The sequence below is a fragment of the Rhea pennata genome, chromosome 22, assembly GCF_028389875.1.
Source record: "Rhea pennata isolate bPtePen1 chromosome 22, bPtePen1.pri, whole genome shotgun sequence".
Classification (NCBI taxonomy): Eukaryota; Metazoa; Chordata; class Aves; order Rheiformes; family Rheidae; genus Rhea; species Rhea pennata.
The window spans coordinates 898,408-924,261 of record NC_084684.1 but is presented as its reverse complement, the minus strand read 5'-3'; the positions used below and the strand labels follow the sequence as shown (position 1 = coordinate 924,261).

The following is a 25,854-nucleotide window of genomic DNA, read 5'->3' as shown; positions in this document are numbered from 1 at the left end:
CAGGAGTCTTTCAGTAGCCAGCAAACTCCTGCACCTACTGTTTATGCCTTTTCAAGGAAGAGGCTGCTTTTGTGCCTGCTGTCTTACACAAGAGGTCTATTTCTGACCCCTTTAAAATTTGGAAGCAGAACTGAGAAGGGAGATGGTATTTGTTGCTGACATGTTATATTTGATAGTGACATGGAGGCCTCTGGGTTAGCGTGAGTAAGGATTTTTTTTTCTGTGAAGCAGATACTTAAGTGACTCTCGCTATGCAAAGCCTGAATTATTAATAAATTTCATTATATAAAAAACATTATTCTGGCTTATTCTAGATTAAACTGTTACATTTACTTGCAAAGACTTGATGATGATTAGTTGACAGTTGTCTTCCACTTTTAAAGGTTGTTTTATACCCTAAGATGTCCATGACTTATTTGTATAAAACACAAATCACTTATTTTCAGACTGTCATGAAATACCCTGACTTGTTCTAGTTTCTATACCTTTATTTCTATATCTCATGGATTTTCCACATTGCACAGCTTGACCTATGCAGCAGAATGGTAACGGAGGAGCTGCCAAATTTTTCTGTACTACAGTATTCCCAATGTGTTCTTATTTGTTCTCTTGAAATATATTTCATATATTTCCTGCTTCTAAGGTATGGTTGCACATAGAGGTAGATGAGCAAAACTGGTGTCTCAGCATATGAGATGTGAACTTTTTTGCGTGTTTGAGTCTGGGCTTTTGACCCAGCAGTGCATTTCTGGCAAGCGAGCCTGGTGAGGCAAACCTTTGAAATCCAGTACTGTTGCGTTACTGAATGTTTTCAAGCAAAGCTTCCCAGTTTGTAACAGCTATTTTTCCATTTAAGCTTTTTGCGTAGGCTACTGAAAAAAATGTTCTCGGGACTGTGAAAGCACAGCTACAAAGCTGTTGAGTATTTCTCTCCCTCTTTCTGTGGCAGACAAAAACCCCATCTTCCATGGTTTGTTCTGTTTCAGTAACACTTTCCCTTGGGTCAGGAAGAGATGACAGAAGATAGGGAAAGTGACTGGGCATAAATAGGTCAGACTTGAGGTCAGCAGGGAACGGTGCGTCCTCTTCCTCTCCCCGTTCGTTAAAGCTGGCATCGTTGGCTGCGAGCGCGTGAAGGGGATAAGTGGCTCATTTTGCAGTGGTGCTGGCCGTTTCCGGAGGCAGAATGCTGAACATGGGAAATCATCGTTTTAGTTGGATATAGCAATCCTTGGCGGGATGAGACCTTCGTTTAATAGGCAGGTGTCTGTGTTACTTAATTTTATTACAGTAAAAATCAAGGGCTGAGCTAGCCCTGGAGGCAGAGCACTGTTTCTCTTCAGCTTTCTGTTCAAGCAGGATGTGGTGTGAAGCTTTGCTGCTGCTGCCTTTAGCGCGTTGTTTCTGTGCGTAATAGATGTCTTCCTTGGCTAGGAAGCTTCCTTGAGAAACCCGTGTTGGTGTATATTTTGCTTTACAGTTTTCACTTTTGATTTGAGCTGATGTTAAATTTTTGCTCACTCTGCGCTCTGTGTGGATTTCTGCGGTGGTGGAATAGCGAAACGATGCGGTTTTCAGAAGTTGTAAGTCTCTACCCATGAGGCAGGTTAAGAGTGTGTGATTTATTTTTCTCTGCTGTGGGTTACCTGCTAAAACTCCGTACTCTCCAACACAAATACACGTTGAGTATTTGTTGTTATAGCGCAACTGGCTGTTTTGATTCTCTGTTTTGCAGAATTGCATAAACTTCAGTTGACAACGTGCCTTGATAGGGAATGAATGCCTGTATTCCGGTCCTGGCAAGTGCTGTGTAGCATTAACAGAACAAACTGTCCAAACTTTGCAGGAGTTCAGTAGTAAGCAAGCTTTAGGTAATTCTGGAAGGGCAGTTTTTTAAAGATGCTGACCTGTTGGCAATATAAATGAAAAATACATGCAGTATCAAAATTGTTTCCTTCAACTTGTGATGTGGAGAGTGATCCTGGTGCCTCAATCCACGTGCTACTGGAGGGATCTGCCCTGAGGATGCGCGAGATGGGACGTAGGGCAGAGGTTTCTGTCTTGGTCTGGAAATACCGTTTTGTTTTCCAGATGGGGATTTGGAAAGAGTATGGGATTTTAACGAGCTCGGCTTGCGTATATTAGTAGATATATCGTGTTCTGAGTGTTGTATGGCAGCTGCTATTGTGCTGTATCTAATTGACTTATCTTCTGTTCCGTTCTCTTATCGCAGCGAATCTGAAATCCTGCACCATGACAAACAATACGAGCCCTTCTACTCCTCCTTTGTTGCACTTTCTACGCATTACATCACTACTGTGTGCGGTCTGAGTAAGTGTTCTCCATGCTCTGCTTTTGTTTGCTCTTAACGACTAGGAGATAGTAAAAGTAGACTAAGATTGTTGTCCTTTCGGTATTTGTCTCAAATCCTGTTTCTGAATCACCAGGCTAGCGTTGCTAGCTTTTGTTCTAACGGCAAATGAATTCAGATGGAAAGAGGCATTTGTCGATATCAGAGTTTGGCCTCGAATTGTGGGTGGCTTTGATTTTTTTGGTGTTTCGTATGTTGACCTGACTTCATGTAGGGGAAATTATTTTTGGTCAAATACTTCATTTGAATGTATTTTCAGTGTTTTTAAATTACTCTTTAGCATGTGAAAGTAAAGTTATGTTACTGTGCTAGACTTAATGATCAAGAGTTTTTGACTGAAAACATTTTAGATTGTTTAGTCCGGAAGAACTTGATAATTTCTGTGAAAAAGTCAACCTCTTTCATGTTCTTCAGTGCTTTCTCTGTCAGTTTGGTATTAATAGTAAGTGTTCCTAGAGAAGCCGTTGTATCTGTTCGTTTTAGTCCCTGCACCTGGGTGGTAGGTATCATCCTTACTTTATGGACACTTCTTTTGTTACATTTTGGTGAGACTGAATTCATATTGCATCTGTGTCTTAGACAGGAGAGATTGTCTGTGCGCATGTGTGCATTCTGTTATTTTGAAAGCATTAAGAATACATTACACTGAATTATTTAAAAACTAGTGACTGATGCAAACATCTATTTTTTTTTCAGTACCAAGAAACCAGCTGCAGTCAGTGGCAGCTGCTTGCAAAGTTCTGATTGAATTCTCACTGCTGCGTCTTGAGAACCCAGATGAAGCGTGTGCTGTCTCACAGGTGAGCACAGATTTTGAACGTGTGAGCAAAAGGCCTCTTCCATGTTTGCTTCCATGTTGTACAAAGCAAAATTCCTGAAGTTCTGAAAATGTTTAAGATCTAGCACTTTGGTAGATGCTACTACCTGCTGTGTCTTCCCTATGCTTTCTTTTTTTTCAAAATTTCAGCTTGGGAGCACTGAAATGAATGTTGCCTGAAGCCTTGTTTAAACAGACCTGTTCGGGAACGTCAGCTAATTCAAGTGTTTCTGATGCAATTCCCTGTAGTCTGTTTTGTTTTTATATAATGATGTAGATCAGAACAGTCCTTTCAGTCTTTTAGGACAGATTCTTCTCGGGTTGTATTTTAGTCTTCTAGGAAGAGCTTGAATCTTAAAAGGCTTTAAGAGGAAAAGCATGTTACATTATGTTAATTAAATCTGTTCAGACACTGTAGCTTCTGACAGGGCTTGTCTTAAGCCTTAGCATGCCGTAAGAAAGATAGCTTTTTCAGGCACTGTTCCATAACAAGTGCACAAGACAATGTTAGCTGAATCAGCTGCAATTAATAAGCCTTCCTGATCTTTGATATGAGAGCAGAGTTGATCTGTGAGGGTGCAATAACCTTATTAGCTGAAGTTGCAGTTGTTTCAATGCAGCTGTTGAGAGTAAATGACACCAAAGAATAATTGGAATCAAGAGAATTTGAATTTTACGTGATGTCTCTTTGCAGAAACACTTGATTCTGTTGATAAAGGGGCTGTGCACAGGCTGCAGCCGCCTGGATCGAACTGAAATTATTACTTTCACGGCAATGATGAAATCAGCCAAGTTGCCTCAGACCGTCAAAACGCTCTCTGATGGTAGGTGTTTTAATGTATGATTATTTCGCTGTGGCACTTGAGTTAGGCGTGGAAAATACAATGTTTTTGATAAGTGAAACTATGATTTGCTGCTTCTCCTACAGTAGAGGACCAGAAGGAGCTGGCCTCCCCAGTGAGCCCGGAACTAAGACAGAAGGAAGTGCAGATGAACTTCCTGAATCAGCTGACATCAGTGTTTAATCCCAGAGTCTCATCATCGCTATCAGTCACGCCAGAGACACAGGTGATCAAGTAACCCTAGAATAGAAGTGGTCTGTTTTTTTTTTTTTTTAGTGTTAATAATGTTGACACAGAGAAGGGCAGTGGGCAGTAAGTGGTAGCTTTTTAATCCACATGTATAAGTAAAACCTTTCTTTACTGTTTAAATATCCCTTGCTTGTTGAGGAACAAAGTAGCAGAAAATACAGTATGCCTTGAACTGGTTATAATGATTTTAACGGCTTATGGAAGCTAATGTTTTCTGTGATACTTGCAGCTCTTTGGAACTGTACTGCTGATGAGCCTTTCTCCTTTAGGGAGACTCATTGCAATACTATGTGCTCTAAATGCTTCTGTGATGTATTTAGCATACGCTTCTCTTTAGGTGGAAGGAGAAAATGAAGATCAGGCTTCTACAGATCAAACCTCTGCTGCAAAGACGAAAAACATATTCATCGCTCAGAATGTAGCCAGCCTGCAAGAACTTGGTGAGAATCAGATTTTTAGGTTGGGGGGGGTAAAAAAAAAAAGGGCTAGAGGAAATGTCTGTCCTGTGTTACACCCTATGACTCTGAACAGGAGGAAACTTTCTGACCTAAAGCAGTTGTTCTTTAAGAGCCACTTGTTGGTCATCATGTTATATGCTGACATTGCTACGGGAAGTTGTGATTGTAACATAGTCTCATTTTCATTGTAGAAGAAATGAACACAATATATTTGTATACAGCAGCTGTGTTTTGCGGGGAAGAAAAAGGACAATATGAAGTAGCATTGTGGGATGAGTTACTGAGCAGGTGTGGGAGGAAGGGAGAGCTTGCTGTTTGAATTAGGCCTGATGTGCCATGTAGCATGCACACAGAGCCTCTGACACCTGTTACAAGTAATGACTGAAAATGTCACTCTCTGGTTAAGCATTGTAAACTAGGTTTAAGTCTTTAACCTATTACCTCATCTATGATGGTATTTTTTCACCACAAAGTGTAATTAAGTCAGCTTCTGATGAAGGTCAGATGAAACAGATGGTAGACATGAAACAACAGGAGAAAGCGTAGTATTGAAGTTAGCCTGTGGCTCATCTGTTTGAGCTAAAAACTCTCCCACAGAACAATAAAAATAAAGCACTGCTATTTTTGTTTGGTAGGTGGCTCTGAAAAACTGCTGAGAGTGTGCCTGAACTTGCCGTACTTTTTGCGATACATAAATCGATTTCAAGACGCAGTGTCAGCCAACTCGTTTTTTATTATGCCAGCCACGGTGGCAGATGCCACTGCTGTTCGCAATGGGTAAGACTCTGTAGTCGCTGTTCTCCAGTATATGCTGGGTGCACTGTAGGAGACAATGTAAATGGGCAAACTGTGTGGTATTGGTTACTGTGCTGCTTCTGTGAGCTGTCTGATGCAGAAAGCCCTTTTCTGAGTGTACATTGCATTTCTGAACCTTAATTTGTGGTGTTACTGTAGATTTCATTCGCTGGTAATAGATGTGACCATGGCTCTGGATACTCTGTCTCTGCCTGTACTGGAGCCCCTGACACCCACGCGGCTCCAAGATGTGACTGTTCTTGCTCTCAGCTGTCTCTATGCAGGTGAGTGGATTTTCTTTATTGTTTGCAGAGCTTTAAGGTGCTCTTGCTTTTTCTCTGCTTTGTTAAGTACCTATTTAAGGGTCAGCTTAAAAGCAACCTTTATTTCCCATGGACTTGAAAGCTAATTGTATAATGTGGTGACTCTGCCAATCTGAAAATTGTTCCAGTTACACTGATACCCTGATATATTCTATAAAGGTGAGCGAAGGTGAGTGTGAAGATTGCCGTAAAGATGATATTGATTTGTTTACATACATCATATTTTATTTATCAGACAAAACTTTACTCTTTTGGGAATACTTCAGAAAGATTTTCTAATCTGTCAGTTGTATTACTGAGTATTCTCAACTCCCTCAAGTTTATGTGCGTGTTTAATAGTGCTTGTCCTAATGTACTGAATAGAAACAGTTAGTCCCAAGATCATCTATTAATAAGAATGTTACCTTCACTTATCTACAATCAGGTGTGAGCGTGGCAACTTGCATGGCCATCCTACACGTGGGTAGCACTCAACAGGTACGAACTGGGTCAACAAGTTCTAAAGAGGAAGATTATGAAAATGATGCTGCCACTATTGTACAGAAATGTGTAAGTAGATGAGAAGGAGAACATATTTGTTGTTTTCATTCTTGGCAAGTGATGTACCTAGAATTTGTATTTATTTGGATTGCCGTACATATCTGTTGCTGCTAGGCATTAGGCTAGCTGATCTCTCAAGAAGTAATGGGGTTGTTAATTGTGGAGGGCAAAAAAATTCCTGTTTGAGACATGGGAGTCCTAAAAGTGTGTGGAATGGTTTAGTTATTGCCCAGTAGAGTTCTTAAACGTTATGGAGGTTTTTGATTTATTTGCAGCTTGAAATCTATGAAATGATTGGACAAGCCATCAGCAATTCACGCCGTGCTGGTGGTGAGGTAAGATTTGTCTCTTCAGGAAGCGTTTTTGCTTTTTTGTGCTGGTATATTTTGGCATTTGGTTTTATACTCTCTCTCTCTCTTTTTTTTTTTCCCTTCCCCCTCCCCTCCTCTACTTGTTCCATTTTTGGATGATAGCATTATCAGAACTTCCAGCTGCTTGGGGCCTGGTGTTTGCTAAACAGCCTCTTCCTCATCTTGAACCTCAGCCCCACGGCCTTGGCTGATAAGGGAAAGGAGAAAGATCCATTGGCCGCTTTACGTGTCAGAGACATTATTGCTCGCACTAAGGAGGGAGTTGGGTCTCCCAAGCTAGGACCTGGGAAAGGGTATGTTGATGTTTCATGGAGGTAATCATTTTCCATGTATCTAAGAAGGCATAGCAAGCAACTGCTTCAGAGTCTTGCTGGTCTCTTTAAATTTTCTCCATGTTTGTAATTCGAGTCTTGATTCTTTATTGCCTAGTTCTTTTCTTTCAGTTTAGCAAAACAGTTCCTTAATCCACTTGCTCAATTTGGTGTTCTTTGAGGTTACATCTTATCTTTTGTTTTTCTGTAGACATCAAGGGTTTGGTGTTCTGTCAGTAGTGCTAGCGAATCATGCCATCAAACTGCTATCATCGCTCTTTCAAGATCTGCAAGTGGAGGCATTGCACAAGGTGTGTAGGTAGCATGTATGTTCTTGTGAAATATTTTCCTTTCTGCATGGATACACACTTCAAATTCTCTTTCGATGCTGTTGTCCAGGGCTGGGAGAGTGATGGTCCACCAGCAGTGCTGGATATCATGGCACAAAGCACTTCAATTCAGAGAATCCAGCGGCTGATAGATTCTGTACCACTCACTAATTTGTTGCTGACTTTGCTGTCTACTTCCTACAGAAAGGTAGGAACTGGCATGCTGCTAGAGAAGTTGTGTAGCAGAACCACTCTCACAAAGTGTCAGCTGCATGAAAAATTCTTTCATTACAAGCTATGAATATATTAAGAAGAATTTAGAATTAAGCTATCAACTGGGGGCTCTCTCTGTCTCTCTTCCCCCCTCCCCCCCACCTTTTAGGAGACTGTAGGTTTGACAAACCTGTTCTAGAACAATTTTTCTGTAAGCTCAGTGCTATTTGTGAATTAAGTGAGAAGATGAAAAGTCTGTGTTCAACACAGGTGCTTTTTTGTTGAAACTGTTACCTGAAGTGTTGCTTACAAGCTTGGTGTAGATGACTTGTTTTGAACTTTTCTACATATTTTTGATACAAATTAAGGGGGGGGAGCCTTGAAGAAATGTTAATAGATAATTTAGTAGATTTTTGCTGGAAGAAAATTAAAACCGTGTTAGGAAGATGGTCTTGTTTTCAAGTTCTTATCTTCCATGTTTCTAAAATTTCACTTGTTTTAAGGCTTGTGTCCTGCAACGTCAGAGGAAAGGCTCCATGAGCAGTGATGCAAGTGCCTCCACTGATTCAAATACATACTATGAGGATGATTTTAGCAGCACTGAGGAGGACAGCAGCCAAGGTAGAGTTTGCAGCAAGCAACTTAACTCAGGATTTTACACTTTCAGACTTAGTGGAAACCTAGCTCCTGGGCTTTTGCCTTCATGGACTGGAATGAAATAGAATGCTGCAAATACGAAGCAGTTTGTAAGATCTATTTGGCAAAAGCAGAGTATATTCTTTTATGTAAACTGAAGCCAGAGACCCTGGGATTTGGCAGTAATTCTTAGGAGGAGGTTGGAAATAACTTCTTGTGAATTCCTGCTGGATTGCTGTAAAAGTACTTGGCCTTGTGACTGGAAGGGGAAAAATGAAGATAGCAGCAGCCTTAACTCTGAAACTCTGCCAGGTTTTTTCTAAGCTGAGTGGTTTGTAGAAGGTAATCACTTAAAATACTGTCTTTGTTTTTCCTGCATCCTATTAGATGATGACAGTGAACCCATCCTTGGGCAATGGTTTGAAGAGACGATCTCTCCAAGCAAAGAGAAAGTGGCCCCCCCACCGCCCCCTCCACCACCGCCTTTGGAGAGCTCCCCTAGAGTGAAAAGCCCTAACAAACAGACTGCTGGAGAGAACGGGAACATCCTGGCCAGCCGAAAAGATCCAGAACTGGTAGGGGAAGATCTTCACGGTTAATGAAATAGCTGACGTGCTGTCAGTGGCTACCTGTGTTGACAGATAACATGATAAGTGTCAGGTGTTCGAAGTACACTGCTGATGGAGAATCAGTGACTGTCTTGGCTTTGAAAAAAATTTTTTGCTGTACTCTTTTCTATAGTATTTGTTATTGCCAAGGGAGGAAAGAAGAAAAATGGTATCCATTTGGGTTATAGAGGGAGAGGGAAAACGAGGGCAGAACTATTAAGTAAAATACTTGTCTAAGAGAATGCTTTTAACAACTCCTCTGGGTAAAGTTGAAGATTAATCATGCGGTTTAGAAGATGGACTTGCCAACTCTTCAGAGAATTACAAAATCCGTCCTGATAAAGAGCACAGTAAGAGTGCAGTGAGCTGGACTGTAATGAGTGAAGTTAATCTGCACTCTACTGCCAGGGTGGAGTGGGAGACTCGATTTATTTTGCTGATTTAGTGACAGTTTTGTTTCTGTTTAATGCTCGCTTGCACGCCTTCTGTTTTTGGTGCTTCTATAGAGCCTTTCTCTTTCTCTTTCAGTTTCTGAGCCTAGCTTCAAACATTTTGAACTTTATTACTTCTTCTATGCTGAACTCCAGGAATAACTTCATTCGCAACTACCTGAGCGTGTCTCTTTCGGAGCAGCACATGGCTACGCTGGCGAGCATCATCAAGGAGGTGGATAAAGATGGACTGAAGGGTGAGTGAGCAGAACTTCTGTACTAGTGAACACGTAGAATAGGATGTATAGATGTATGTTTTCTTTGTTTTATGTGGATATTTTAGTTACAAGAGAGCAACGGTGGTAAATGACTTGTTCTCTGTGTTATAGGCACATCAGATGAGGAGTTTGCTGCTGCACTGTATCACTTTAACCATTCCTTGGTGACCTCGGATCTTCAGTCACCTGCCTTGCAGGTTGGTCTGTGATGAATGGGTAAATGAACTGAAGAGCTGGCATATATTAATGTCTCTACATGGAGTATGTATTAATTCCTTTGCTTTCGTGTGCTAACTCTGTGGCCTTCTAGGTTTCTTTGCTAGGCTGTGTGCTGACCTGGCTTAACATGTTAAGTAGGGGTTGTCAGTCTACTTACCAGTTAGTGAATTCAATCCCTATACTTTTTGATGACTCTTCTACTGCTATTTAAAATACTTTTTCTAAAGCAGCTAGACTCTTAAAAGAAGGTACATCTGAAAAGAAGCAGTCATTACTGTGATCAGTAGAAGGAGTGGTCTTCCAAATTCTTAGATCTTGAACATAGTACTTTTCTTATTGAATGCTGAGATAAATAAAAATTAATTTTTTTATGTCAGTTTTAAAGGGCATTGAATGAAGAGCCTGTACTGTTTCTTGAAGCAAATAGTCCCAACTCCACTCCTTTTATTGGATCTAATGGAGTGTTTTCCTTTTCTAAGCTCTTTGTTTCTTACTCTGCCACGTCTGGAGAAATATTATACCCTCCAAAGGCACTTCTGATCTGTTGTGACCTTTTACAACTTGAAGAATACTCAGTTTCTAACGTTTACTAGTTATAGTACCAGCCAGAGTAAATGTAGACTCTACAAGCTGACCTGTATGACTCTGCCAAAGCATAACATCTCCTGTTAGGATTTTGCCGTAAATGAGTAAAGCTCATTAATACCACTTTTAATTCCCCCTCCCCTCCCCCTGCCTCCACTTTGGCATTGCAATTGAAAGGTGGTTGTGTTTTAAGTGGCAAAGTGGAAACGCAAGTTCCTTCAATACCTGTACCAGTACTCTGGAAAGGAGAAATACTGATATATTAACCATTTGTAGCCACTAAGAGCCCTACTGTTTATTGCCATCTGTGTGTTCAAAGGATGCTGTTAACTGAAGTAGCAGGTAGGATTTGCCTCTTTACATCAAGCCTCTGTTTTGTTCCAGAACACACTTCTTCAGCAGCTGGGAGTTGCTCCTTTCTCTGAAGGACCATGGCCTCTCTACATCCATCCTCAAAGTTTGTCGGTGCTATCTCGACTTCTCCTAATTTGGCAACATAAAGCCAGTGCCCAGGGAGATCCCGATGTCCCAGAGTGCCTTAAAGTTTGGGAAAGGTGGGATAATTTTATGTTATGCTGAAAATTAGTCCTCTCTTACCTGTCTGATGTTCTATTAAATGACAGTTCTCCTGGACCAACTTAACTCCAATGGCTATGCAGTGCTCAGAGGAGCTCGGAGTTATTCTGTGTTGCTGGAATTCCTTTTGTGTTGTATAAGAAATGAAATTGGTCACCAGAATTTAGGATTTAGGTGGGTGGAAATTGAAAAACCTACAGCAGTGCTGGTTTTAAAAAGGAGATGCAAATGTCTTATTTCAGCAGGTTTCTGGTAGGAGCAATGGTCCCAAGCCTTTTCCACTTCGTGTTGTTACCTGGATGTGAAAGCTTCTAATTGAGTTTAACTGACTTAAAGTCAGAGTGGATGGCCTTTCCGGTGGGAATGAGTTTGCATCTCTTTTTCTGCTTTAAATGATTGTTCGTATTTCCCATGAAATGTGTTTGCTAATTGAATTTATGAAGGTTTTACTTTTGTATAGTCTCATTCCAGTGGATGGTATAGTATTTGTTAGAAGTATAAGCAGAAAATAATTATTGAAATGTTTCTTGAAGTTCTAGTTGAAAGGATTTTAAGAAGGGATCTAAGCGAACAGAAATGTCATTTATAAACCTCCTTTTTTATTGTCAGGTTTGTGGGCACACTGAAGCAAAATGCCTTGCAGGGGACTCTTCCCAGTGACACAGAAGATCTGAATGTCGAACATCTCCAGCTGCTGCTGCTTATTTTTCACAACTTCTCTGAAAGAGGCCGCAGATCCATCTTGACGCTCTGTATCCAGACAATCCTGGAGCTGACAGTGAACATGGACACGCAGCTGTGTTCTGTACCGCTCATTGTGGCTCGTCTGCTCTTGGTGTTTGACTACCTGCTCCATCAGTATTCCAAGGCCCCTATGTATCTATTTGAACAGGTAAGATTTTGAGATTGTGTTTTGGGTATTTATTTGGTCATTCAGCAGAAATCTGTAGCAGGTGATCATTTGCTGTGTTGTGGTCTCTTCAGGGCCTTTGAAAGTAACTCAGTTTTGATTTTTGTTAACAGCCTTTGGGATAATAACAAATAAATAATTGCATCTAATTCCTGGCAGCGGATTGAGATACAGTGTAAATTCCTGGTGTAGCTACTGTCTAATAAACACAAAAATGAGGACAATGGGCAAGGTGAAAGCCCACCTTATCTTTCAAAAGCATGAGTATTTGGGGTGTTTAGGCACTATTTCATGAATACTTTATACATAGTCTTCTTGCTTTAGCTTTTCACTATTGGGCTTGTTTGGTGCTGTTCTTGTCAGTGGGTTGCTAGTGTTCAGCTTTTCCAGTTGTTGGAATCATGACTATTGATTTAAGCTGCTTACTCCAAAGTAAAAGTTACCAGGGATGGTCCAGGGCTTCCCTCAGATGCTGGGAAGTTTGCATTTTAGCAGTGGAATTGTTTGGGGCTTACGGGATTCCATCTGCCACCCTAAATAATGAGGATGCCTTTTTTTCTTTTTTTTTCCTTCCACTTAGGTGCAATATAATTTGCTGACTCCACCCATTGGCTGGGTGAGTGGATCCCAGGACAGCAGCAGACGAACTTCTGTCCCGCTCTATCATGGATTTAAAGAAGTGGAAGAAAACTGGACTAAACACTGCTCATCAGGTCAGAGAGGGAAATGTACAGGAATTTTTTTTTTTCATTTCAAGATACGGTTTTACAAAAAATTGAAGCCCTTTCTGAGGCCTGGCATGAGTACCTTTCCCTGCTTTTGAGGGGTATAGTTAAAACAGATGAGATAAAAATGCATGTAATTTTAAATAGAAAAGGAAGAAGTCAACAAATACTTTTGAGCACTTGAGCGGTTTTATTGAACGAAGTAATTGTGGTCTAGGAGCATGCTACAAGAACTTCAAAATAAGTCGTTATTTCTTATGTCAGGGCTATGGGAGTTCGAAAACCTTGGCTGCCTGCACCGTTGGTTAAAAGCATGTATAATGTATCATGCCACTAGATCAGTAGACTCTGATACAAGCTTTAAAATATGAAAGGGCTTTGGGGGATGGAGGGGAGAGGGTGAGACAGTACTGCTAACTACAGCCTGTCACTTTGAACATTATTTTCACTACTCACGTTCCAGATGCAGTTCCACAGCCCAGGTTCTACTGCATCCTCTCTCTAGAAGCTTCTGAAGATGATCTGAACCGTCTAGATAGCTCGGTATTGGAATTTTTGTTTTAAAGACATTTCTCTAAGCTTTTAGAGGATTTGTACTGTCTTGACAACTGGCAGAGAAAGTAGAAGGAAAGACTTGATGAAGCAGCTAGCACAGAAATCTTCCTCCAAGCGGAGAGAAGAATAGTGGGTCAGTAAGATTAGATGGGATTCTCATTCTCTTTTGGTACTTCCCTGCAAGTCAGGGAAATCTGTATGCAAAGTAAAGTGTATTACTATGAAGATGTATTGGGCTACTTTTAGTAATACCCTAAAAAGGGCTGCATGTATTACTATAGCTTTAGAAAGTTGCAAAAGACTTTTTTTTTTTTTTTTTGATATGATGAATATGTTGCTTACATTGAAGTATGTAAGCAGAGCCTAACTTAAAAGCTGTTGAGTGAGGTAGTCCTTGCTCATCCAGTTCTGTCCTGATGTCTTGGTAGCTTATTTGGGAGAATTGAAGGCTGCCTGGGTTGCACTGAAGTAAATAGTAACTAAGGAGAGATGACAGAATCTTTTCTGTTCATTTGTAGCCCGTGATTGTAATAAGCATGATATGACAGAGGGCTCTATCGTGTCTGTACTGATTTTTTTTTTCAGTGCTGATGAAATATCTGAGATAAAGACACTAGGTAGTGAAGTTGCTTTACCTTCCTTTTGCTCTGTGTTTTTTTTATTTTTCCTGGATTTTGTTGTCATTAAGTTTTGGATGACACGCCAGGGTATGTATATGCAGCATGTATTAATGCTGTATTGGCACCCTGACTTGAGGGGAGAAGCACTTGACAGAATTAACCTTCTGAAGTTATTCTGAGGCTATTCTGAATATCTGAAGGAGGACTTTGACTGTATAAAAATGATCAGTTGTACAGTCTGCAAGGCAACAATCCTGATTTGGCCTCTTTTGCAGGTTTGTGAAGTCCTTTTCTCTAGGACTATGAAGTATGATGAGCTTTACACAGCCTTGACTTCACTCCTTGCAGCTGGATCACAGTTTGATACGCTCAGGAGGAAAGAGAACAAAAATGTCACTGCACTGGTGAGGCTTTGGGTGTTGCAGTAACGTTGTCTGTGTTGAGAAAATGGAGGATCTCTAGTCTGGAAAGTGGTTGGAGGAATGAAGAACTTTAAAAAAAACTTATGGCTAGTGGTAGTACTTTTGGTGATAGTAAGTTCTGTACGAGCTTTTAATTCATAACATGTTTTAGACTTGCTGTATGCCCCTGGGAGTTCCAAGAGGTTTGACTGAACCTCCCCCAACTCATCTTTAGAAGGAAGTGAGGTGAGATGATTAAATGAAGTCAGACTCAGCAGAGTTAAACTTGGTGCATAATGTGACAAAAAGTCAGTCCAGCATTTGTCATCTGATTTGGCACATCTGTGGAAGTCCAGGGGTCCTTGATGAGCTAACATTACAGTGGCTGTAACGATTGCAGCAGCATTTTTTCTTTACTAATATATCCAACTGTACTTCCATTTAGGAGGCCTGTGCACTTCAGTACTACTTCCTGATACTGTGGCGGATATTGGGGATTTTGCCTCCATCCAAAAACTACATGAATCAGTTGGCCACGAACACACCAGAAATGAGTGAATGTGATATTTTACACACGTTGCGCTGGTCTTCCCGTCTGCGTATCGCATCTTATGTCACATGGATCAAGGTACAGCCTCATCTTTATAGGGGTGTTTTGTAGAGTTGTGAGTGTGAATCTCTGATATTCTACACTGACTGCACACGGGAATCACGCGGGTTTGGTGGTTAGAAAATGCAGACGCAAGTTCCCATTCCTCAAGTGTTCTAGTCTGGTAGTTGGCGGTGTGGTTAATTTTTATAGCCTTTCTAAAATTGTTAAGTGTGATGAATCTTTTTCTAGGATCACCTTACCAAGCAGGGCATGAAAGCTGAACATGCCGCATCTCTCATTGAATTGGCCTCAGGCAAGTGCAGTTCAGTGAAGTATGATGTGGAAATAGCAGAGGAGTACTTTGCTCGGCAGGTAGGCTAGTGTGAACGCTACTGTGTACGTGGGTCATCTATTTTTGTGGAATGATTTGCACTTACAGTTCCATTACTTTATATTTTAAGATATCTTCTTTCTGTGGCGTTGACTGCACCACTATTCTTCAGCTGCATGAAGTTCCTAGTTTACAGTCCATTTACACCCTTGATGCTGCAATTTCAAAGATCCAGGTTTCTCTAGATGAGCACTTCTCCAAGCTAGCTGCAGAAACTGATCCGCACAAGTCTTCGGAGATAACCAAGAACCTCTTGCCGGCTACGCTGCAGCTTATTGACACTTACGCTACGTTTACCAGGTACGACCTTTAGCACCTCTCACAGGACTGTGACTTCCTTCTGTGCATGGGGCTTTTCACTTTGTGTTTTGTCGTCTTAGAATTGGGTACCTTTTTATAGTCCAGTGTAATTATTCTAACTTATCCTCTAAAATATCAAATGTTTGTTCTTTTTTTAAAAAAATAACTTCTTAAGCACATGTGTGTAGTTGTTACTTCTCAGTAGTCTACTTGCCTGATCTTTCAAGACCCTGCAAAACAGCTTTTCTTCTCCTTATCTTACCAATCTGTGGAGTAGTACTATGCAAAGATACTTCACTGAGCTATAATTGAGACTATCAGAGAGACTGGTAAGGGAGAGAGGAGTGTTAATTCTTACAGTAAGTCTGAGGTCTTCTCAACTCTCTTTAGCTCCTGTGTACAAGAAAGCAAAAGTAAATCGGTTTTTCTTTTGAGTAGTCACTTCTCCTGGTAAGTGGCTTAGAGGAGATAAAAGCACAGAACTCCCTTAGTGGTGTCACATGAAGTATGGGGCACAACTTCTGAAGTTTGCTTTCCTATTTATCCCTGTATTGGCACACTTGGTTTTGAAATGCTGTTTCCTGAAATGACTCTTTTCCATCCTGAATGCAGATCTTACTTGCTGCGGAGCCTCTCCGAAGAGGGCTCCCCTGAGAAAAAACCCTCTGAAGAGAAGCTACGAGGTTATGCTGCTGTCCTCGCGATTGGATCCAGCCGTTGCAAGTCAAATACTCTAGGTGAGAGTCCTGGAGAGTTTAGATGTCCTTTTGCACGTAGCTGAAGCTTTCTACAGTCCTGCCAACATCATTTTCAAAGCTATGTGCTGCTTAGTGCCTTATCTTTCTTGACCACTTATTTCAAATCTGTGTGTCACCTGTCAGCAGCAGACTGGATATGTCTTCCTTTTAGTATTGTAGCAGCTGAAAAAGAGAGGGTGCCTTGAAAAAATAACTATCTTATGGGATTATCTGGCTTTGAAATGCTTTTACAGCCATGTCAGTGCTCCAGCAGCAAAGCAGGGCATAGTAGGGGGAATTCTGAAATTTCGTACGTTAAAGAGTGTTGTGAATTAATATTTTTTCCATGTTTCCTTTTGCCCTAATAAGATGAAAGAAGCGGCAAAGCTCATGCAAACTTTAGCGATAATTTTGACTTGTAGCAAAGTGTGAAACTAGCCTTCAGCAGAACTAGAGTTCAAAGTTAGCTGTGTCTTTCTGATCAAGACAGTTATGACTGATTCAAATAAAGATCCAGTTTTAAACAGTGCCTTAATAGCATTCTACTGTTCAGCAATATCCATGCAATTATTCAGTGACTTAAGTGCCTGTATTGACTGCAGGTCCAACGCTTGTTCAGAATTTGCCATCAGCTGTGCAGACTTTATGTGAATCGTGGAACAACATTCATACAAATGAGTTTCCGAACATAGGCTCATGGGTGAGTCCAGTCCTGTGGATAGATGTGACGTAATCTTAACTCTGTAAATTGCTGGGAATGCTAGGTAGTGTGCTTTTCAGTTTAAAGATAAGTTCTTCTGATTCTCTCTTTTTTTTTTTTTTATCTTGATTTTTCTTAGCGCAATGCCTTCGCAAATGACACGATCCCTGCAGAAAGCTACATCAGCGCAGTTCAGGCCGCTCACCTCGGCACGCTGTGCAGTCAAAGTCTACCTCTTGCAGCTTCCCTAAAGCACACCCTCCTCTCCCTGGTCAGACTTACTGGGGATCTCATTGTGTAAGTGCCCTTTTTTATATTGTAGTCTTGCTTTTTATATTGTATTCTTGCTTTCTTTGCTCTTTTGAATTTCTGTCTTCATCCAACTCTTTAGATAGAGCATTTCCTGAACTGTGTATATATTTTGAACTAAGCCTTTAATTGAGCTACTTTACACTCAAGTTCCAAATTCAAAAATGAATGAAAATTAGCCGTGCTGTCTCTATTAAATATCTCTAGAAGTCAGACACCTTGCAAAAAATCTATAGTGCTTCTTGTTGAACCAGGAAAATGAACTGTGGCAATATGGATCTAATGGATTAATTTGTATTTTGTTACTGTTTGGTTGTGTGATATTTTCAAAGCATAGGAAAGAATTGAAATGAAAACAGTTATTTTTTTTCCGGTGACCTTTTTTAAGATATTCTGAAACAAAATAGTTACTGACAATGCAAACATGTCTGAAGACCATACTAAACGGTAGTAGGACTGTCTAGGAAAATGTTGTAGCTGTGTGTACGCGAAAAATTAAATAAAAATAAAAGGCAAAATCTTGGAAATGAGAACCATTTTTCCAAGGGGAAAATGGTTGGGATGGTATGGGATGGTATATCTATTCCTGCTTTTTGCAAAGGGCTTTTAATTTAGGCTTCCATTCAGACTTGTCTGTCTTGTATGACATTTGATTTATTCAATAAGGAAATTTCCTTGCTGTATCATGTAGACACTTACCTTTTTTGTTTGTTTTGTTTGTGTTTTCAAGGTGGTCAGACGATTTGAACCCACCACAGGTCATTCATTCCCTGTTGCCCCTTCTTTTGGAGACCAGCACAGAGAGCGTGGCAGAGATAAGCAGCAACTCCCTGGAAAGGATCTTGGGCCCTGCAGAGTCTGATGAATTCCTCGCACGTGTTTATGAAAAGTTGATCACAGGATGCTATAACATACTGGCGAATCACTCTGACCCAAACAGGTAGTAGGTAGTCCTCTTTCAGCAAAGCTGCCTACAAAGAATTATTGCAGATCTTAATAAAGTAGTTTCTTCAGTAGCACAACAGAGAGGCTAAAAACCAGCTTATTTTCATCTGTTGAAGACTGTTGTACTTGTTGACTAAAAAATGCAGAATATTTTATCCAAGTTACTTTCAGTGTTGCAATTTAGGCAATGTGGATTTTAGCTGTTTGTTGTGACTCTGGATGGATCACGTGATATATCGTGATACTTTGTTATTTAAGCAAATAAATTATGAAAATACAAGCACAAAATCAGAGCTGAAGATGTCAAGCTGATTTGCTTTACGTTCCTTTGTCTCTCTTTTGCTCTTATATGAATGCCTAATCCCTGATGTGTAACGGCAAACTAGCCAGATTTATGCTTCCCTCTCCTTACTTGCTGTACGTATAGAGAGAATAAGCTTGATGCACAGATGTTGATTCCACCAGGCTGGAACATAAAACTATTAGGATGATTATATTGCATCTTGTTAATACTGATCCCCTCTGGATGGGAGGTATTCAGAAGGAGATCCACTGCGCCTTGTGGTAGAGAATGTAAATATAATTGGATTTTACTTGGGGGTTGCATTGTGGAGTGCAGATGAACAGAGGAGGGAATGAAGAGGAGTAAAGCTAAAAGAGACTTAAGGTATAAAAAGAGCAGCCAGTTAGAGGAATTTCTAATGTGATGTGTCTGAGAGGTCTAGATGATTCTAGGATTCTGAATGCGTAATTTTCCTTACAGCATCATCCACTGCTTTTTTTCCTGATCATTTGGTAGATTTGTCAGTGTTTACGTCATGGTAGTTGATCAGTTGTTTTCCTCCTGCGTCTTGGAAGGAGAGTCGCTTTCAGCTCGCAGAAGGTTTATTAGAATTGTGTTGGCAGAATTAGTCGCTTCTTGGCTCTCAGTTGTTGCAACTGTTGATATTTTGTTTATATATTTTTGTTTAATGTGCATCTTTGATCCTCAGTGGCCTCGATGAGTCCATCTTGGAGGAATGTTTGCAGCATCTGGAGAAACAGCTGGAGAGCAGCCAGGCCCGAAAAGCCATGGAGGAATTCTTTTCAGAAAGGTAAAGCCATCCTGCAAGTTGTAGGCCACAGACTTTATTTGTCGTCTTTTCTCTTAGCTTATCACTCTTGATACTTATGTTAAAGCCTTTGTGCCGGAAAATGCAGAACTGTATAAACACAAGATACTTTTCAAGCGAAACAGGAGAGTGGAAAGACTTTCTGTGTGAGAGAGGAGCTAGGTCTTAGTCACTCCTAATAAAATACTCAGTGAGTCCTTGTAGCGATCAGCAATGAAGATGTTGGAGATTGGAAATGCGAGTGTTGTGTCGAGGGCCTTAAAAGGACATTTTTGGGAGGTGTTGGTGTATAAGGCGCTACCATTTGGGTTGCAAAATCCCATGTTTTCTCATCCCTCCTCTGGGCAATAGATTCATATTTTTAAGGGTAGTAGTAGTGTGTTAGCCTGACTTACAAGAATGAATGCAGACTGTGATAGAAACTGCATAGCACAACAGCAATGTTGGGAAGGGATGCAAGAGAGGGACTGGAGAAAAATTTCTTCCTATTAGAAAGTTTACTGATTTTTGCTCTCGACTTGTTCAGCAGTCCAAAACTGAAACAGTTTGGCTGTTGTGGGTTGTTAATGTGAAAAAAGAAAACATAGGCCAAGAAACATTGAAATTTAATTTGGAAACAGGTGCCTCTGTGATGAATTTGTGATGAATAATGGTTTGTGAGATATGAGTCTGAGATTTAGAGGTTTGAATCTGAGCGGAGAGTTTGCCATTTGTCTGAAAGCACCTACTGTGGCTTGGTTGCAGAGCAATGTTGGCGTTGCAGTGTGCTTTCCAGACTTCTTCCATCTCTGCCTAGGGCAAACAATTACATATCAGAGTAGCTGTAACTAAATGGAAGTGAGGAAAAAGGGGCTTTTACAAAACTTGACTTAATTTTTTCCCCCTTCCAATAGTGGAGAATTAGTCCAGATCATGATGGCAACAGCCAATGAGAATCTCTCAGCGAAGTTCTGTAACAGGGTGCTGAAATTCTTCACCAAGCTCTTCCAGCTGAGTAAGTGCTTGTGTTCACTATCTGCATCATGCTTTTGTCCACCTAACACTGTTCTTTCACCTTCCCATTGCAATCTCTCTAGTACTTCAAAGAGAAGCTTTGAAAGGAAGTGACAGATTTATACTTTACATTTTCCCGTCTTGTTTGTGTTTTGCTGTTTTCTTTCTCATTTCCCCTACTCAGCTGCACGTGGTTTTTGGCCATATTCTTTTTTAGTATGGGGGAGGGTAAGATGATTTAGCTCTGCGAAAAGGCAGGTGGGCTTTCTGTGCTCGTATTCTCACAAGGCCTGTGAAGAAATAATTTTTACGTGTTGGAGAAATGCCTTTTGCTCTTTATAGGTGATTACTTGTCACAGTAAAGAGGGAAAGCATGTGTTTGAGAGAAGCTAGCAAAGGAACAAAACTTAGAATGACTATCTAGTCGTACGCTTCATACTCTGTGTGCGAACGTGCGAAGTCTATTCTGTTTTGCACTTGGCACCATCTCCAATGAAACATTTTGTATCTGAGTGAAACCAGGAACAGAGGGAAAGCCATCTTCAGAAACATCCCTTTATAGCCTCTCTGTCACTCACCGGTAATTTTTCCTATTAGCTGAGAAGAGTCCCAACCCCAGCCTATTACGACTTTGTGGCTCTTTGGCTCAGTTGGCTTGTGTGGAACCTGTACGTCTGCAGGCCTGGTTAACCAGGATGACCATGTCACCACCCAAAGATTCGGATCAACTGGATGTTGTTCAAGAGAACAGGCAGTTGCTGCAACTCTTGACAACTTACATTGTTCGGGAAAACAGGTAAGGTACAGCTTTTGTCAATGGTACACAGTTTATTTGTTTTGCTCTGTAGATATGTAAGTTAATTATGAGTTGCTGATGGCTTCCTGTTGTCAGTTTTCGGATAGAATAATTGAGATAAGGCTATTCACAATGCAGGCATTGCTGTGTCAGTGCTCTTGCAGCGTGGAGCTTAGCTTTACCTTAGTGGGTGGTATACTGTATCTGCAACTTTCTTCTTTTTGATTAGCCAAGTCGGAGAAGGCGTGTGCACTGTTCTGCTGAGTACTCTAATACCAATGGCAACAGAAATGTTGGCCAATGGCGATGGTACCGGCTTTCCTGAGCTGATGGTCGTGATGGCAACTTTGGCTAGTGCAGGACAAGGTGCAGGACATCTCCAGCTTCACAGTGCTGCTGTTGACTGGCTAGGCAGATGGTAAGAGCAAACTGTCTACTACTGTTTGTTCACTTCTATGGCTTTTCTAGCAGTTTAGAGCCAGGAGTGAATGTTTGCTGATACAGACTTGTTTTCCAGTTTAATGGAATACAGAGTGATTGAGATGGGCCTCTTTGTATGTCTCTATGGGGAACAACCATGTGATCTCTTTGACTTTTCCACGCTTGGTGATTTAAGTAATTACTGCATTGATGTATTTCCTGTTGCTGATAGCTTCAAGCATTTCATTTGCTTTCTGTTTGTGAGAACTGTGCTTATACTTCCTAAAGGCTGTCAGTTGTAACAAATTTTCCTCTCTCTTCTCTTACAGCAAGAAATACTTGTCTCAAAAGAATGTGATAGAAAAAATGAATGCCAATGTCATGCAGGGGAAGGTAAGGCATGTGGCTGTTACTCAATTTGCAGGATTAAATCTCAGGCATGAGCTGTATCGGCTGTCCTGTTCTGCTTGCGTGGTGGGGGTTGAAATGGATTTGATCTGGGGGGGGGTGTGTTACATTTTTCCTGTGCTATAGCAGCTATTGTGGGGTGTAAGTGTTGCCTCTCGTTTTCACGATCTTTGCTTATAGCATGTTACTATCCTGGAGTGTACGTGCCATATCGTCTCTTACCTGGCTGACGTCACCAATGCGCTGAGCCAGACCAGTGGCCAAGGACCAAGTCATCTTTCCGTTGACGGAGAAGAACGTGCTATTGAGGTGGATTCGGACTGGGTGGAAGAGTTGGCTGTGGAGGAGGAAGACTCTCAAGCTGAAGATTCGGTAAGTGAAAATCATGGTTAATGCTGCAAATGAGATGGAGACTTCTGTTGCAGTGATCAGAGTTGTTCAGGTTATAAATTAAGATATTTTTGTCTGTTCCTAATGTGAGGTTGAGTGAAGAGCCTTAGTTGTCGGATCTGGAAGGGAATGTGTCATTCCTGCGTGAATCTTTTGCCTTCATGATGTCAACAAGGTCAAAAGCTTTCTTCTTCTAAAGAAAGGAAGAAATGGAGCAGGAATAAGATCTCTGTTTTTAGCAAATTGTTATCAATTATTAGCTTTCTTTATTGACAAGCAACTTAAAGTAGGCTATTAAGTGCTGCTGGGTGAAAAGCGAGGTGTTATTAACTCATTCTTTAAAATTTCTCATCTCCAAATAGTATTTTTGTTACTACTTCCTTTTTATTGGTTCATTCTTTCTAGTTACTGTAAAATAAGGCCATGTCGTCTTTCCACGTGATTTGATACCAGCTGCCTCCTTTTGGCTAGATGGTGCCAAAACTAACTGTTCTTGAAATGCACATTTAGTAGATGAAGAACATATTCTGTACCATGGGCCTTCAGCATGGCCATGCAGTTGTAATGCCTTACTAAAACACCTTTCTTTTCATACAGGATGAAGATTCTCTTTGCAATAAACTCTGTACCTTCACCATCACACAGAAAGAATTCATGAACCAGCATTGGTAAGAATCTTTCAAGACTTCCTGGTCAGGATTGCGGCCTGATGTTTCTGGCTATTGAGAAGGAGAGAAATGCAGTCTGTAGAGTCTTCCTAAGGCACTGTAATTTTTAACTCATCTTGTTTATTTTGTACAGGTATCACTGTCACACTTGCAAGATGGTTGATGGGGTTGGTGTTTGCACAGTTTGTGCTAAAGTTTGTCACAAGGATCATGAGATTTCTTATGCCAAATACGGATCATTCTTCTGTGACTGTGGAGCCAAGGAGGATGGCAGTTGCCTGGTAAACTCTCTTTTTGTCAAAATTCAAGCAGTTTGGCCCCCTAAAAGTGATTTACTGAGTTTTTAAGGACTTCTGCAGAGTTTTCTGTTCTTCAGTAATTTATGTCACAATACGAATACATAAGAATAGAGACTTGAAGGCCTTGGTTTTACAAGAACTTTAGCTTGCTTACAGCTTGTCTGGTGACTTAATGTTTTTTCGCCAAATAAATGCATTGACAAATCTCTCTACTGGATGGCAACTGGGATTCCACATACTTTATCCAGAATTCACAAGTTGACTTGAGCTGTCTGACTGTCAGATACCAGCTCTTCCCATGCTTTCCACTAGCAGCAACTAAGTTGCTTTGAAATATGAATGTTTTCCTAAAGCTTGGGTGGAGAGCAACATGCAAGATACAGGACGATTGTTCTTACTTCATTAAAATTGCATTCTGTGAGAATTACATTCTGTGTTTTTTTGTTTTTTTGTTTTTTTTTTGATTGCCAATTTTGATTTGGGCTCTCAGTATTGCTGTTTCATTCTCAGGCTTTGGTGAAGAGAACCCCCAGCAGTGGTATGAGCTCTACCATGAAAGAATCTGCATTCCAGAGCGAGCCCAGAGTGCCTGAGAGTGTCATTCGACATGCAAGCACGTCTCCCGCAGAGAAAGCTAAGGTCACTATCAGTGAGGGGAAGGGCCCTGACGAAGAAAAACCCAAGAAGAGCAGCCTGTGTAGAAACATCGAGGGCTGTCGGGAGGAACTGCAGTCCCAGGTATAATTATAAGCTAGCTGTTAAAGGGAAGGCGGTCTATGGTGCAGGTTAAGTTTGAATTCTGTATTGAGTGCTGTCATTAGCAGTTTAGTCTGGTGAAGGTTGAATCTTAGGCAGGCTTTTTTGGTTATCAGCTAAGTTGCATCATTTTTGAGCTTTTCATTATGCTAACGGAGATCATAAAAGCAGCATCAGGTTTTAAAGAATAGCTGAAACGCAGCTCTTGTGAAGATTTCCAGCAGGAGTATCTTGTGTCTGACTTGCCACATCTGTTTCTTGTAGGCTAACTTCTCCTTTGCTCCTTTGGTGCTGGAGATGCTGAATTTCTTAATGGATGCCATCCAGATAAACTTCCAGCAAGCTTCAGCCATGGGCAGCAGCAGTCGTGCACAGCACGCTCTCAATGAGCTGCACACTTTGGACAAGACAGTAGAAATGACAGATCAGTTAATGGTATGATACTGCAGGTTTTAGGAATACTTGGAGTACGAGTGGGAGGGATCGCTTTTAAGCAGATAAGTTTGTGATACGCTTTGTATGTGCTGTTCATTACCGATGACTCAGGTCCCAACTCTTGGCTCTCAAGAAGGTGCTTTTGAAAACGTCCGCATGAACTACAGTGGTGACCAGGGCCAGACGATCCGACAGCTGATCAGCGCTCACGTGCTGAGGCGGGTGGCGATGTGCGTGCTGTCTTCCCCGCATGGACGTCGGCAGCACCTGGCTGTGAGCCATGAAAAGGGCAAGGTGAGTTCTGAGAAGACAGACACTGCTAGCTCTGTGAATGAGGTTGGATTGTAAAAAAGAATGAAACAGCCTTAAAATACTAAACAACAGATAGAAAAAGACTCAGGCTCCCTGTCTTTAGATCTGGGTCTTCTGTAAAGTATTAGATAACTGAGAAAAAGCTCTTCAGAGAAAAGTATTCTTGCAGCAGACACGGTGAAAACTGGGAGGATGTAATGATAGAATTGATTACAGTGTCCCCCCCCTTTCTCCTGATGCTGAAGTTGGATAACTAATTTCATTTCATTTTGTAGATTACAGTTCTCCAGCTCTCAGCATTGCTGAAACAAGCAGACTCCAGCAAGAGAAAATTGACCCTTACTCGCCTTGCATCTGCACCAGTTCCATTTACTGTCCTGAGCCTCACTGGAAATCCCTGCAAGGAGGACTACCTGGCTGTGTGTGGACTGAAAGTAAGTGTCTGACAAGCCCTTTTCTGGACAGTTGGAGGTATCTTCTCAAACCAGGCTGTATTTCTTTGCTCTGAGGAGTTGAACTGTAAAAGTTAGAGGTCTGTCACTAATACTAGTTCATAAATCACTTTCATACTAGATAAACTGATACATACTAGGTATATAGATATCCTATATGAATCACTGGAGCGAAGAGGAATGCTGGCTTTTAACTCTGTTCTTGGCTTAAAATGTCTACATTTTTTGTTCTAATATTTGACTTAATGTTTTTCATTACTCAAGGATTGCCACGTGTTAACGTTCAGCAGCTCTGGATCGGTCTCTGATCATTTGGTACTTCATCCCCAACTAGCCACTGGAAATTTCATCATTAAAGCTGTGTGGCTGCCAGGATCTCAAACAGAGCTTGCTATTGTGACGGCAGACTTTGTGAAGGTATGGTTAGTCGTAAGCTACAGATGGTATTTCATCGTCTTGTTTTCAGACATTAGAGCCTGGGTCTCTAATGACTTGCGTGTAGGAGAATATTACAGCATTCTTAGTTAGAAGTGAATTAGAAATATAAATTTGAGGTGTTTGACTATTTTTTTTTTGTTGTTAAAGAGAATGTCCCTGACATCTAGTAGGCATTCGCTTGTCTCAATTTATGTCTGTTTGCATTGTCAAAAAGGACTGTTCTCTAGCTTAGCAGTTA

The 25,854-nt window shown here is 40.9% G+C and overlaps 1 protein-coding gene across 4 annotated transcripts in view; it reads left to right on the top strand.

The window, feature by feature from the left end:
* UBR4 (ubiquitin protein ligase E3 component n-recognin 4) overlaps nucleotides 1-25,854 on the top strand; it is an 81,252-nt gene that overhangs the window by 1,263 nt on the left and 54,135 nt on the right. For 3 of the 4 annotated variants that reach the window (XM_062593536.1, XM_062593535.1, XM_062593534.1), the window contains exons 2-42: nucleotides 2,234-2,331; nucleotides 3,068-3,171; nucleotides 3,883-4,012; nucleotides 4,117-4,256; nucleotides 4,617-4,719; nucleotides 5,373-5,514; nucleotides 5,692-5,816; nucleotides 6,280-6,404; nucleotides 6,671-6,730; nucleotides 6,869-7,059; nucleotides 7,289-7,388; nucleotides 7,477-7,614; nucleotides 8,123-8,240; nucleotides 8,643-8,830; nucleotides 9,392-9,551; nucleotides 9,684-9,769; nucleotides 10,761-10,930; nucleotides 11,562-11,844; nucleotides 12,443-12,575; nucleotides 13,051-13,130; nucleotides 14,038-14,166; nucleotides 14,609-14,791; nucleotides 15,005-15,127; nucleotides 15,217-15,446; nucleotides 16,059-16,183; nucleotides 16,786-16,883; nucleotides 17,023-17,180; nucleotides 17,923-18,132; nucleotides 19,130-19,231; nucleotides 20,143-20,243; nucleotides 20,840-21,038; nucleotides 21,268-21,456; nucleotides 21,788-21,851; nucleotides 22,047-22,238; nucleotides 22,854-22,924; nucleotides 23,058-23,205; nucleotides 23,734-23,961; nucleotides 24,244-24,414; nucleotides 24,526-24,708; nucleotides 25,002-25,160; nucleotides 25,443-25,595. In XM_062593536.1, coding sequence (XP_062449520.1) covers nucleotides 2,234-2,331; nucleotides 3,068-3,171; nucleotides 3,883-4,012; nucleotides 4,117-4,256; nucleotides 4,617-4,719; nucleotides 5,373-5,514; nucleotides 5,692-5,816; nucleotides 6,280-6,404; nucleotides 6,671-6,730; nucleotides 6,869-7,059; nucleotides 7,289-7,388; nucleotides 7,477-7,614; nucleotides 8,123-8,240; nucleotides 8,643-8,830; nucleotides 9,392-9,551; nucleotides 9,684-9,769; nucleotides 10,761-10,930; nucleotides 11,562-11,844; nucleotides 12,443-12,575; nucleotides 13,051-13,130; nucleotides 14,038-14,166; nucleotides 14,609-14,791; nucleotides 15,005-15,127; nucleotides 15,217-15,446; nucleotides 16,059-16,183; nucleotides 16,786-16,883; nucleotides 17,023-17,180; nucleotides 17,923-18,132; nucleotides 19,130-19,231; nucleotides 20,143-20,243; nucleotides 20,840-21,038; nucleotides 21,268-21,456; nucleotides 21,788-21,851; nucleotides 22,047-22,238; nucleotides 22,854-22,924; nucleotides 23,058-23,205; nucleotides 23,734-23,961; nucleotides 24,244-24,414; nucleotides 24,526-24,708; nucleotides 25,002-25,160; nucleotides 25,443-25,595 — 5,890 coding nt within the window. Of the gene's footprint in view, nucleotides 1-2,233; nucleotides 2,332-3,067; nucleotides 3,172-3,882; nucleotides 4,013-4,116; nucleotides 4,257-4,616; nucleotides 4,720-5,372; nucleotides 5,515-5,691; nucleotides 5,817-6,279; nucleotides 6,405-6,670; nucleotides 6,731-6,868; nucleotides 7,060-7,288; nucleotides 7,389-7,476; nucleotides 7,615-8,122; nucleotides 8,241-8,642; nucleotides 8,831-9,391; nucleotides 9,552-9,683; nucleotides 9,770-10,760; nucleotides 10,931-11,561; nucleotides 11,845-12,442; nucleotides 12,576-13,050; nucleotides 13,131-14,037; nucleotides 14,167-14,608; nucleotides 14,792-15,004; nucleotides 15,128-15,216; nucleotides 15,447-16,058; nucleotides 16,184-16,785; nucleotides 16,884-17,022; nucleotides 17,181-17,922; nucleotides 18,133-19,129; nucleotides 19,232-20,142; nucleotides 20,244-20,839; nucleotides 21,039-21,267; nucleotides 21,457-21,787; nucleotides 21,852-22,046; nucleotides 22,239-22,853; nucleotides 22,925-23,057; nucleotides 23,206-23,733; nucleotides 23,962-24,243; nucleotides 24,415-24,525; nucleotides 24,709-25,001; nucleotides 25,161-25,442; nucleotides 25,596-25,854 lie in introns of those variants that run through there. The other variant, XM_062593537.1, reaches the window with a different exon arrangement.